This window comes from Melospiza melodia, unplaced genomic scaffold, assembly GCF_035770615.1.
Source record: "Melospiza melodia melodia isolate bMelMel2 unplaced genomic scaffold, bMelMel2.pri scaffold_166, whole genome shotgun sequence".
Taxonomy (NCBI): Eukaryota; Metazoa; Chordata; class Aves; order Passeriformes; family Passerellidae; genus Melospiza; species Melospiza melodia.
The window spans coordinates 86,770-99,492 of NW_026948517.1; the positions used below are offsets into that span (position 1 = coordinate 86,770).

The 12,723-nt window shown below is 49.6% G+C and overlaps 1 protein-coding gene across 1 annotated transcript in view; it reads left to right on the forward strand.

Annotated features, from left to right (window-relative positions):
- The window catches only part of SMC1A (structural maintenance of chromosomes 1A), a 54,654-nt gene that overhangs the window by 24,510 nt on the left and 17,421 nt on the right, over nucleotides 1-12,723 (forward strand). Inside the window, 5 exon segments of the mRNA XM_063182143.1 lie at nucleotides 682-867; nucleotides 4,285-4,464; nucleotides 7,732-7,878; nucleotides 11,188-11,325; nucleotides 12,496-12,612. Coding sequence (XP_063038213.1) covers nucleotides 682-867; nucleotides 4,285-4,464; nucleotides 7,732-7,878; nucleotides 11,188-11,325; nucleotides 12,496-12,612 — 768 coding nt within the window.

The following is a 12,723-nucleotide window of genomic DNA, read 5'->3' on the forward strand; positions in this document are numbered from 1 at the left end:
CTGATATCCCTGATACCCCATAACTGATATCCCTGCCCCATAACTGATATCCCTGATATCCCATAACTGATATCCCTGATATCCCATAACTGATATCCCTGACCCATAACTGATATCCCTGACCCATAACTGATATCCCTGACCCATAACTGATATCCCTGACCCTATAACTGATATCCCTGACCCCACACCCCATACCTGACCCCATAACTGACCCCATAACTGACCCCACACCCCATAACTGACCCCATAACTGACCCTATAAAACCCCAAACCCCACAGTATGGCCGGCTGATTGACCTGTGCCAGCCCACGCAGAAGAGCCAACCCCACTGCAGTGTCCCTGCCCCATAACTGATATCCCTGATATCCCATAACTGATATCCCTGATATCCCATAACTGATATCCCTGATATCCCATAACTGATATCCCTGACCCTATAACTGATATCCCTGACCCATAACTGATATCCCTGACCCATAACTGATATCCCTGACCCTATAACTGATATCCCTGACCCTATAACTGATATCCCTGATATCCCATAACTGATATCCCTGATATCCCATAACTGATATCCCTGCCCCATAACTGATATCCCTGCCCCTATAGCCCATTCCTGACCCCAATACTGATCCCATACCCTATAACTGACCCCATAACTGACCCCATAATTGCAGTATGGCCGGCTCATTGACCTGTGCCAGCCCACCCAGAAGAAGTACCAGATCGCGGTGACCAAGGTGCTGGGGAAGAACATGGACGCCATCATCGTGGACTCGGAGAAGACGGGCAGGGATTGCATCCAGTACATCAAGGAGCAGCGCGGGGAGCCCGAGACCTTCCTGCCCCTCGACTACCTCGAGGTGGGACCCCAAAAGGGCAGGAGAAGCCCTAAAACAGGGATTGGGGGCAGGAGAAACCCTAAAACAGGGATTGGGGGCAGGAGAAACCCCACAGCGGGGTTTGGGGGCAGGAGAAACCCTAAAACAGGGATTGGGGGCAGGAGAAACCCTAAAACAGGGATTTGGGGCAGGAGAAACCCTAAAACAGGGATTGGGGGCAGGAGAAACCCTAAAACAGGGATTGGGGTCAGGAGAAACCCTAAAACAGGGATTGGGGGCGGGAGAAACCCTAAAACAGGGATTGGGGGCAGGAGAAACCCTAAAACAGAGATTGGGGGCAGGAGAAACCCTAAAACAGGGATTGGGGGCAGGAGAAACCCTAAAACAGGGATTGGGGGCAGGAGAAACCCTAAAACAGAGATTGGGGGCAGGAGAAACCCTACAGCGGGGTTTGGGGGCAGTGAAAACCCTAAAATGGGGATTGGGGTCAGGAGAAATCCTACAGTGGGCTGTGGGTAACTGAGACCTTCCTGCCCCTCGACTACCTCGAGGTGGGACCCCAAAAGGGCAGGAGAAACCCTAAAAGGGGATTTGGGGCAGGAGAAACCCTAAAACAGGGATTGGGGGCAGTGAAAACCCTAAAACAGGGATTGGGGGCAGGAGAAACCCTAAAACAGGGATTGGGGTCAGGAGAAACCCTAAAACAGGGATTGGGGGCAGGAGAAACCCTAAAACAGGGATTGGGGGCAGGAGAAACCCTATAGCGGAGTTCAGGGTCAGTGAAAATGGGGTTTGGGGTCAGCAGGTAACTGAGACCTTCCTGCCCCTCGACTGCCTCGAGGTCAGACCCCAAAAGGGCAGGAGAAACCCTAAAACAGGGATTGGGGGCAGGAGAAACCCTAAAACAGGGATTGGGGTCAGGAGAAACCATAAAACAGGGATTGGGGGCAGGAGAAACCCTACAGTGAGGTTTGGGTAACTGAGACCTTCCTGCCCCTCGAGGTCAGACCCTATAACGGGTTTGGGGTCAGAGAAACCCTAAAACCAGCTTTAGGGTCAGGAGAGACCCCATAACAGGGTTTGGGGTCAGCAAAAACCCTAAAAGGGGGTTTGGGGTCAGTGAGAACCCTAAAATGGGGTTTGGGGGCCAGGAGAAACCCTAAAAAATCAGCTTCAGGTTCAGCAGGGGTGACTGAGACCCTCCTGCCCCTCGAGTGCCTCGAGGTCAGACCCCAAAAGGGCAGGAGAAACCCTAAAAGAGGGTTTGAGATGGCCCCTAAAAGCAGCTTTGGGAGCAGGGAAAACCCTAAAAGCAGCTTTGGGGTCAGGGAAAACCCTAAAACCAGCTTTGGGGTCAGGGAAAACCCTAAAAGCAGCTTTGGGAGCAGGGAAAACCCTAAAACGGGGTTTGGGAGCAGGGAAAACCCTAAAAGCAGCTTTGGGGGCAGAGAAAACCCTAAAACCAGGTTTGGGGGCTGCTAAAACCCTAAAAGCAGCTTTGGGGTCAGGGAAAACCCTAAAACAGGGTTTGAGATGACCCTTAAAACCAGCTTTGGGGATAGTGAAAACCCTAAAAGCAGCTTTGGGGGCTGATAAAACCCTAAAAGCAGCTTTGGGGGCAGGGAAAACCCTAAAACAGGGTTTGGGGGCAGGGAAAACCCTAAAACCAGGTTTGGGGCTAGGGAAAACCCTAAAACAGGGTCTGGGGTCAGGGAAAACCCTAAAACAGGGTTTGAGATGACCCTTAAAAGCAGCTTTGGGGGCAGAGAAAACCCTAAAACAGGGTTTGGGAGCAGGGAAAACCCTAAAACAGGGTTTGGGGGCAGGGAAAACCCTAAAACCAGGTTTGGGAGCAGGGAAAACCCTAAAAGCAGCTTTGGGGACAGAGAAAACCCTAAAACCAGGTTTGGGGGCAGATAAAACCCTAAAACCAGGTTTGGGGGCAGGGAAAACCCTAAAAGCAGCTTTGGGGAGCAATGAAAACCCTAAAACAGGGTTTGGGGTCAGGGAAAACCCTAAAAGCAGCTTTGGGGGCTGCTAAAACCCTAAAAGCAGCTTTGGGGTCAGGGTCCCCATTTTGAGGTTTGTAACCCCACGGCTTTGGGATTCTGACTCCAATTTAGGACCCTGACCCCATTGTTGGGGGTTTTATCCCCAAATTTTGGGGTTTTATCACCAAATTTTTGGGGTTTCAGGTGAAGCCTGTGGACAATGAGCTGCAGGGCTGGGGTTTGACCCCGTTTTTGGGATTCTTCACCCCGGATTTTGGGGTTTTTATCCCCTGATTTTGGGGTTCTAACCCAAATTTAGAATCCTGACCCCATTTTTGGGATTCTTCACCCCTGATTTTGGGGTTTTTAACCCCTGATTTTGGGGTTCTAACCCAAATTTAGGATCCTGACCCCGTTTTTGGGATTCTTCACCCCAAATTTTGGAGTTCTAACCCAAATTTAGGATCCTGACCCCATTTTTGGGATTCTTCACCCCTGATTTTGGGGTTTAACCCCTGATTTTGGGGTTCTAACCCAAATTTAGGATCCTGACCCCGTTTTTGGGATTCTTCACCCCAAATTTTGGGGTTCTAACCCAAATTTAGGATCCTGACCCCATTTTTGGGATTCTTCACCCCTGATTTTGGGGTTTTTAACCCCTGATTTTGGGGTTTAACCCAAATTTAGGATCCTGACCCCATTTTTGGGGTTCTTCACCCCTGATTTTGGGATTCTTCACCCCTGATTTTGGGGTTTAACCCCTGATTTTGGGGTTCTAACCCAAATTTAGGATCCTGACCCCATTTTTGGGGTTTTTCACCCCAGTTTTTGGGATTTCAGGTGAAACCCACGGACGAGAAGCTGCGGGAGCTGCAGGGGTGGTTTTAACCCCATTTTTGGGGTTTTTCACCCCAATTTTTGGGATTTCAGGTGAAACCCATGAACAGGAAGCTGTGAGATGAGGTTTAACCCCATTTTTGGAGTTTTTCACCCCAATTTTTGGGAGTTTAGGTAAAACTCGTGGACGAGAAGCTGCGGGAGCTGCAGGGGTGGGTTTTAACCCCATTTTTGGGGTTTTTCACCCCAATTTTTGGGATTTACGTAAAACCAATAGGCAAGAAGCTGCAGGGGTGGGTTTTAACCCCATTTTTTGGGGTTTTTCACCCCGATTTTTGGGATTTCAGGTGAAGCCCACGGACGAGAAGCTGCGGGAGCTGCAGGGGTGGGTTTTAACCCCATTTTTGGGGGTTTTCACCCCAATTTTTGGGATTTACGTAAAACCAATGGGCAAGAAGCTGCAGGGGTGCTTTTAACCCCATTTTTGGGGTTTTTCACCCCGATTTTTTGGATTTCAGGTGAAGCCCACGGACGAGAAGCTGCGGGAGCTGCAGGGGTGGGTTTTAACCCCATTTTTGGGGGTTTTTCACCCCGATTTTTGGGATTTCAGGTGAAGCCCACGGACGAGAAGCTGCGGGAGCTGCGGGGGGCCAAGCTGGTGATCGATGTCATTCGCTACGAGCCCCCCCACATCAAGAAGGCGCTGCAGTTCGCGTGCGGCAACGCCCTGGTCTGCGACAACGTCGAGGACGCGCGCAGGATCGCCTTCGGGGGCCACCAGCGCCACAAGGTGCCCCAAAACCCCCCCAAAAATACCCTAAAATTATCCTCAAAACAGCCCCATGGCCTTCAGCAGCCACCAGAGGCACAAGGTGCCCCAAAACCACCCCAAAAATACCCTAAAATTATCCTAAAAATACCCTAAAACCAGCTCAGAACAGCCCCATGGCCTTCGGGGGCCACCAGCGCCACAAGGTGCCCTAAAACCACCCCAAAAATACCCTAAAACCAGCTCAAAACTGCCCCATGGCCTTCAGCAGCCACCAGAGGCACAAGGTGCCCCAAAACCACCCCAAAACCACCCCAAAAATACCCTAAAATTATCCTAAAAATACCCTAAAACCAGCTCAGAACAGCCCCATGGCCTTCGGGGGCCACCAGCGCCACAAGGTGCCCCAAAACCACCCCAAAACCACCCCAAAAATACCCTAAAATTATCCTCAAAACAGCCCCATGGCCTTCGGGGGCCACCAGCAGCACAGAGTGCCCCAAAATCACCCCAAAAATACCCTAAAACCAGCTCAGAACAGCCCCATGGCCTTCAGCGGCCACCAGAGGCACAAGGTGCCCCAAAATCACCCCAAAACCACCCCAAAAATACCCTAAAACCAGCTCAGAACAGCCCCATCGCCTTCAGGGCCCAAGGTGCCCCAAAATCACCCCAAAAATACTCTAAAAGTATCCTAAAAATACCCTAAAACCAGCCCAAAACAGCCCCACGGCCTTCAGCGGCCACCAGAGGCACAAGGTGCCCCAAACCACCCCAAAATCACCCCAAAAATATCCTAAAAATACCCCAAAACCAGCCCAAAACAGCCCCATGGCCTTCAGCGTCCACCAGAGGCACAGGGTGCCCCAAAATCTCCCCAAAACCACCCCAAAAATACCCTAAAAATATCCTAAAAATATCCTAAAACCAGCTCAGAACAGCCCCATGGCCTTCAGCGGCCACCAGAGGCACAAGGTGCCCCAAACCACCCCAAAATCACCCCAAAAATATCCTAAAAATATCCTAAAAATACCCTAAAATTATCCTCAAAACAGCCCCATGGCCTTCGGGGACCACCAGCAGCACAAGGTACCCCAAAAATACCCTAAATATATCCTAAAAATATCCTAAAAATACCCTAAAACCAGCCCAGAACAGCCCCATGGCCTTCGGGGGCCACCAGCGGCACAAGGTGCCCCAAACCACCCCAAAATCACCCTTAAAATATCCTAAAACCAGCTCAGAACAGCCCCCCAAAACTGACCTGAAATCACCCCAAACTGCCCCAAAATCACCCCAAAAATATCCTAAAACCAGCCCCCAAAACGCCCGAAAAATGGCCAAAATCACCCCAAAACTGCCCTGAAAATACCCCAAAACTGCCCCAAAATCACCCCAAAACTGCCCTGAAAATGCCCCAAAACTGCCCCAAAATCACCCCAAAACTGCCCTGAAAATACCCCAAAACTGCCCCAAAATCACCCCAAAACTGCCCTGAAAATACCCCAAAACTGCCCCAAAATCACCCCAAAACTGCCCCAAAATCACCCCAAAACTGCCCTGAAAATACCCCAAAACTGCCCTGAAATCACCCCAAAACTGCCCTGAAAATACCCCAAAACTGCCCCAAAATCACCCCAAAACTGCCCTGAAAATACCCCAAAACTGCCCTGAAAATACCCCAAAATCACCCCAAAACTGCCCTGAAAATGCCCCAAAACTGCCCCAAAATCCCCAAAGATGCCCTAAAAATACCCTAAAACCAGCCTGGAAATGCCCCAAAATCCCTTAAAATCCACCCCAGAAATGCCCCAAAAATCACCCTGAAATGCCCCAGAACACCCTAAAAATGGCTCAAATCACCCCAAAAATGGCTCAAATCACCCCAAAAATGGCCCAAATCACCCCAGAAAGCCGCCCCAGTGTCCCCTGCGTGTCCCTGATGATGTCCCCAAGGATATCCTCGGTGTCCCCAGTGATGTCCCCAGTGTCCCCACAGACGGTGGCCCTGGACGAGACCCCGTTCCAGAAGTCTGGGGTGTCCCAGTGATGTCCCCAGTGATGTCCCCAATGATGTCCCCAGTGATGTCCCCAGTGTCCCCTCAGACGGTGGCCCTGGATGGGACGGACGCTGTTCCAGCGCTCAGGGGTGTCCCATGAATGTCCCCAATGTCCCCGTTGATGTCCCCACAGATGGTGGCCCTGGACGAGACCCTGTTCCAGAAGTCCATGGTGTCCCATGGATGTCCCCAGTGATGTCCCCAATGATGTCCCCAATGTCCCCAATGTCCCCACAGACATTGGGCCTGGACAGGGCCCTGTTCCTGCAGTCCATGGTTGGCTCTGGGTGTCCCCAATGTCCCCACAGACAGTGGACCTGGATGAGAACCTGTTCCAGAAGTCGGGGGTGTCTCAGTGATGTCCCCAATGATGTCCCCAATGTCCCCACAGACGGTGGCCCTGGATGGCACCCTGTTCCAGAAGTCGGGCGTGATCTCGGGCGGTGCCAGTGACCCCAGTGATGTCCCCAATGTCCCAGTTGATGTCCCCAATGTCCCCACAGACGGTGCCCTGGACGGGACGCTGTTCCAGAAGTCTGGGGTGTCTCAGTGATGTCCCCAGTGATGTCCCCAATGTCCCCATTGGTGTCCCCACAGACGGTGGCCCTCGATGGCACGCTGTTCCAGAAGTCCAGGGTGATCTCGGGCAGTGCCAGTGTCCCCAATGTCCCCAATGTCCCCAATGTCCTTGTTGATGTCCCCAATGATGTCCCCACAGACGGTGGCCCTCGATGGCACGCTGTTCCAGAAGTCGGGGGTGATCTCAGGCGGTGCCAGTGACCCCAATGATGTCCTCAATGTCCCCAATGTCCCCAATGATGTCCTCAATGTCCCCTCAGACATTGGGCCGGGATGAGACCCTGTTCTAGAAGTCGGGGGTGTCCCAGTGATGTCCCCAATGATGTCCCCAATGATGTCCCCAATGATGTCCCCAATGATGTCCCCAATGATGTCCCCACAGACGGTGGCCCTGGACGGGACGCTGTTCCAGAAGTCGGGCGTGATCTCGGGCGGTGCCAGTGACCCCAGTGATGTCCCCAATGTCCCCAATGATGTCCCCAGTTGATGTCCCCAGTGTCCCAATGATGTCCCCAATGATGTCCCCAATGATGTCCCCATTGGTGTCCCCACAGACGGTGGCCCTGGACGGGACGCTGTTCCTGCAGTCCATGGTTGGCTCTGGGTGTCCCCAATGTCCCCAATGATGTCCCCAATGATGTCCCCACAGACAGTGGCCCTGGACGGGACGCTGTTCCAGAAGTCCGGGGTGATCTCGGGCGGTGCCAGTGACCTCAAGGCCAAGGCTCGGCGCTGGGACGAGAAAGCCGTGGACAAACTCAAGGAGAAGAAGGAGAGGCTGACGGAGGAGCTCAAGGTGGGACCCCAAAGCTGACCCCAAAGCTGACCCCAAACCCCAAACCTGACCCCAAACCCCAAACTGACCCCAAACCTGACCCCAAACCCCAAAACTGACCCCAAAACTGACCCCAAAACCCAAACCTGACCCCAAACCCCAAAACTGACCCCAAAACCCAAAACTAACCCCAAAACTGACCCCAAACCTGACCCCAAAACCCAAACCTGACACCAAAACCCAAACCTGACCCCAAACCTGACCCCAAACCCCAAACCTGACCCCAAACCTGACCCCAAAACTGACCCCAAACCTGACCCCAAACCTGACCCCAAAACTGACCCCAAACCCCAAACCTGACCCCAAACCTGATCCCAAAACCCAAACCTGACACCAAAACTGACCCCAAACCCCAAACCTGACCCCAAACCCCAAACCTGACCCCAAACCCCAAACCTGACCCCAAAACCCAAAACTGACCTCAAAACTGAGCCTGAAAGCCAAAACCTGAACCTAAACTGAGCCTGAAACCCAAAACTGACCCTAAAAACCCCAAAGTGACCCCAAAACAAGCTCAGGGAGAAGAAGGAGAGACTGAACGAGGAGCTCAAGGTAGGACCCCAAAACTGACCCCAAAAACCCAAACCTGAGCCTAAAACTGAGCCTAAAAACCCAAACCTGAGCCTAAAACTGAGCCTAAAAACCCAAACCTGAGCCTAAAAAGCCCCCAAACCCCAAAGGGACCCCAAAGTGACCCCAAACAAGCTCAGTGAGAAGAAGGAGCAGCTGAGTGAGGAGCTCAAGGTGGGACCCCAAACCTGAGCCCAAAATCCCAAACCTGAGACTAAACTGAGCCTAAAACTGATCCTAAAACCCAAACTTGAGCCTAAAACTGAGCCTAAAACCCAGAACTGACCCTAAAAACCCCAAAGTGACCCCAAACAAGCTCAGGGAGAAGGAGAGGCTGAGCGAGGAGCTCAAGGTGGGACCCCAAAACCAACCCCAAAAACCCAGAAATGACCCTAAAACTGACCCCAAATACCCAAAACTGACCCCAAAAACCCAAACCTGAACCTAAAACTGACCATAAAAACCCAAACTTGAGCCTGAAACCCAAACCTCACCCTAAAAACCCCAAATGGATCCCAAACAAGCTCAAGGAGAAGAAGGAGCAACTGAGCGAGGAGCTCAAGGTGGGACCCCAAAACTGAGGCCAAAAACCCAAACCTGACCCCAAAAACCCAAACCTGAGCCCAAAATCCCAAAACTGACCCCAAAACCCAAACCTGAGCCCAAAATCCCAAACCTGAGCCCAAAACCCAAAGCTGACCCCAAAAGGGACCCTGATTTTTCCCATTTTTCCTGACTTTTTCCCCATTTTCTCCCAATTCCAGGAGCAGATGAAGGCCAAGCACAGGCAGGCCAAGCTGGGCCCCCAAATTCCCATTTCTTCCTCATTTTTTTCCTGATTTTTTCCCAATTTCCCCCCTATTTTTCCCCTGAATTTCCTCAAAATCCCAAATTTTTTCCTGAATTTTCCCATTTTTCCTGACTTTTTCCCCATTTTCCCCCTGCAGGAGCAGACGAAGGCCAAGCGCCAGGAGGCCGAGCTGGGCCCTCAATTCACATTTTTCCCTCATTTTTCCCTCATTTTTCCCTCATTTTTCCCTCATTTTTCCCTCATTTTCCCCTCAGTTTTTCCTCATTTTTTCCTGTTTTTTTCCCCAATTTTTTCCCCATTTCCCCCCCATAATTCCCAAAATTCTCATTTTTTCCATTTTTCCTGACTTTTTCCCCATTTTCCCCCTTCAGGAGCAGATGAAGGCCAAGCGCAAGGACGCCAAGCTGCGCCCCCAATTCCCATTTTTCCCTCATTTTTCCCTCATTTTTTCCCTCATTTTTTCCCATTTTTTTCCCATTTCCCCCCACTTTCCCCCCATTTTCCCTCATAATTCTCATTTTTCCCATTTTTCCTAACTTTTCCCCCACTTTTTCCCCCTTCAGGAGCAGATGAAGGCCAAGCGCCAGGAGGCCGAGCTGCGCCCCCAAATTCCCACTTTTTCCTCATTTTTCCCTCATTTTTTTCCCAATTTTTCCCCCATAATTCCCATTTTTCCCCTGAATTTTCCCCAAATTCCCAATTTTTTTCCTGATTTTCCCATTTTTTCCCCAATCCAGGAGCAGATGAAGGCCAAGCGCAAGGACGCCAAGCTGCGCCCCCAATTCCCATTTTTCCCTCATTTTTTCCTCATTTTTCCCTCATTTTTCCCCAATTTTTTCCCATTTCCCCCCACTTTCCCCCCATTTTCCCTCATAATTCTCATTTTTTCCCATTTTTCCTGACTTTTTCCCCATTTTCCCCCTTCAGGAGCAGATGAAGGCCAAGCACAAGGAGGCCGAGCTGCGCCCCCAACTTTCCATTTTTTTCCTCATTTTTTCCTCATTTTTCCCGTTTTTTCCCCAATTTTTTTCCCCATTTCCCCCCCATAATTCCCAAAATTCTCATTTTTTTCCATTTTTCCTGACTTTTTCCCCATTTTCCCCGTTCAGGAGCAGATGAAGGCCAAGCGCAAGGAGGCCAAGCTGCGCCCCCAATTCCCATTTTTCCCTCATTTTTTCCTCATTTTTCCCTCATTTTTTCCCAATTTTTTCCCATTTCCCCCCACTTTCCCCCCATTTTCCCTCATAATTCCCTTTTTTTCCCATTTTTCCTGACTTTTTCCTCATTTTTTTCCCCCTTCAGGAGCAGATGAAGGCCAAGCGCAAGGAGGCCGAGCTGGGCCCCCAATTCCCATTTTTCCCTCATTTTTCCCTCATTTTCCCCTCAGTTTTTCCTCATTTTTTCCTGTTTTTTCCCCAATTTTTCCCCATTTCCCCCCCATAATTCCCAAAATTCTTATTTTTCCCATTTTTCCTGACTTTTTCCCCATTTTTTCCCCAATTCCAGATGCAGATGAAGGCCAAGCGCAAGGACGCCAAGCTGCGCCCCCAATTCCCATTTTTCCCTCATTTTTCCCCCATTTTTCCCCCATTTTTCCCTCATTTTTCCCCAATTTTTTCCCATTTCCCCCCACTTTCCCCCCATTTTCCCTCATAATTCCCATTTTTTCCCATTTTTCCTGACTTTTTCCCCATTTTCCCCCTTCAGGAGCAGATGAAGGCCAAGCACAGGCAGGCCGAGCTGCGCCCCCAACTTTCCATTTTTTCCTCATTTTTTCCTCATTTTTTTCCTGTTTTTTCCCCAATTTTTTCCCCATTTCCCCCCCATAATTCCCAAAATTCTCATTTTTCCCATTTTTCCTGACTTTTTCCCCATTTTTCCCCCTTCAGGAGCAGATGAAGGCCAAGCGCAAGGAGGCCGAGCTGCGCCAGGTGCAGTCCCAGGCCCACGGGCTCCAAATGCGCCTCAAATATTCCCAGAGTGACCTGGAGCAGACCAAGACCCGGCACCTGGCACTGAACCTGCAGGTGGGACTCGGATTTGGGGCCAAAACCTGAGATTTTGGGAAAAAAATCAAAAATTTGGGAAAAAAAATCGGAATTTTTGTGGAAAAAATGGGGATTTTCCAGGGAAAAAAGTGAATTTTTTGCGGGAGAAATGTGAAGTTTTTTGGAAAAAAATTTCTGGATTTTGAGGTAAAAATGTGGATTTTGAGAAAAAAATGTGAATTCGGGAGAAAAAGTGATTTTTTTTAGGGAAAAAAATGTGAACTTCAGAGGAAAAAAAGGTGAATTTTTGGGGGGAATTCCCCCCTCAAATGTTCCCAAAGTGACCTGGAGCAGACCAAGAGCCGGCACCTGGCCCTCAACCTGCAGGTGGGACTCGGATTTGGGGGGAAAAAAGGGGATTTTGGGAAAAAATCCAAAATTTGGGGGAAAAAAATGGAATTTTTGTGGAAAAAATGTGATTTTTTGGGACGAAAATGTGAATTTTCCAGGGAAAAAAAGTGAATTTTTTGGGGGGAGAAATGTGAATTTTTTGGGGGAGAAATGTGAATTTTTTGGAAAAAAAACCTGGATTTTTGGGGAAAAGAATCCTAATTTTGGGAAGAATCTGGATTTTGTGGACAAAAAGGTGAATTTTTGGGGCAAAAATTGGAATTTTCGGCAGAAATTCCCTCATCAAATGTTCCCAAAGCGACCTGGCACTGAAGCTGCAGGTGAGACTCAGATTTGGGGGGAAAATGTGGATTTTGAGGGGAAAAACCAGGATTTTAGGACAAAAAAACGTGAATTTTTTTGGGAAAAATGTGAATTTTGTGGGAAAAAAATACGTATTTTTGGGGAAAAAAGTGAATTTTGGGGGAAATTCCCTCATTAACGTGACCTGGAACAGACCAAGAGCCGGCACCTGGCCCTCAACCTGCAGGTGGGACTCGGATTTGGGGGGAAAAAATGGGATTTTGGGAAAAAAACGGGAATTTTGGGGACAAAAATCAGAATTTTGGGAGAAAAAAAATCTGAATTTTGGAGGAAATTCCCCATTTCCCCCCATTTTTCTCACAATTTTCCCATTTTTTTCCCATTTTTTCCCCATTTTTTTTCAAATTTTCCCCATTTTTTCCCATTTTTCTCCCAATTTTTCCCCTTTTTTCCTCATTTTTCCCCATTTTTCTCACAATTTCCCCATTTTTCCAGGAGAAGTCCAAGCTGGAGAGCGAATTGGCCAATTTTGGGCCGCGCATCAACGACATCAAACGAATCATCCAGGGCCGGGAGCGCGAGATGAGGGAGCTGAAGGAGAAAATGAACCAGGTTGGGGAAAAATTGGGGGATTTTGGGGAAAATTCCAGAATTTGGGAAAAAAATCCCCAAAATTTGGGGAAAAAAATCCAATTTTTGGGGAAAAAAAATCCAATTTGTTGG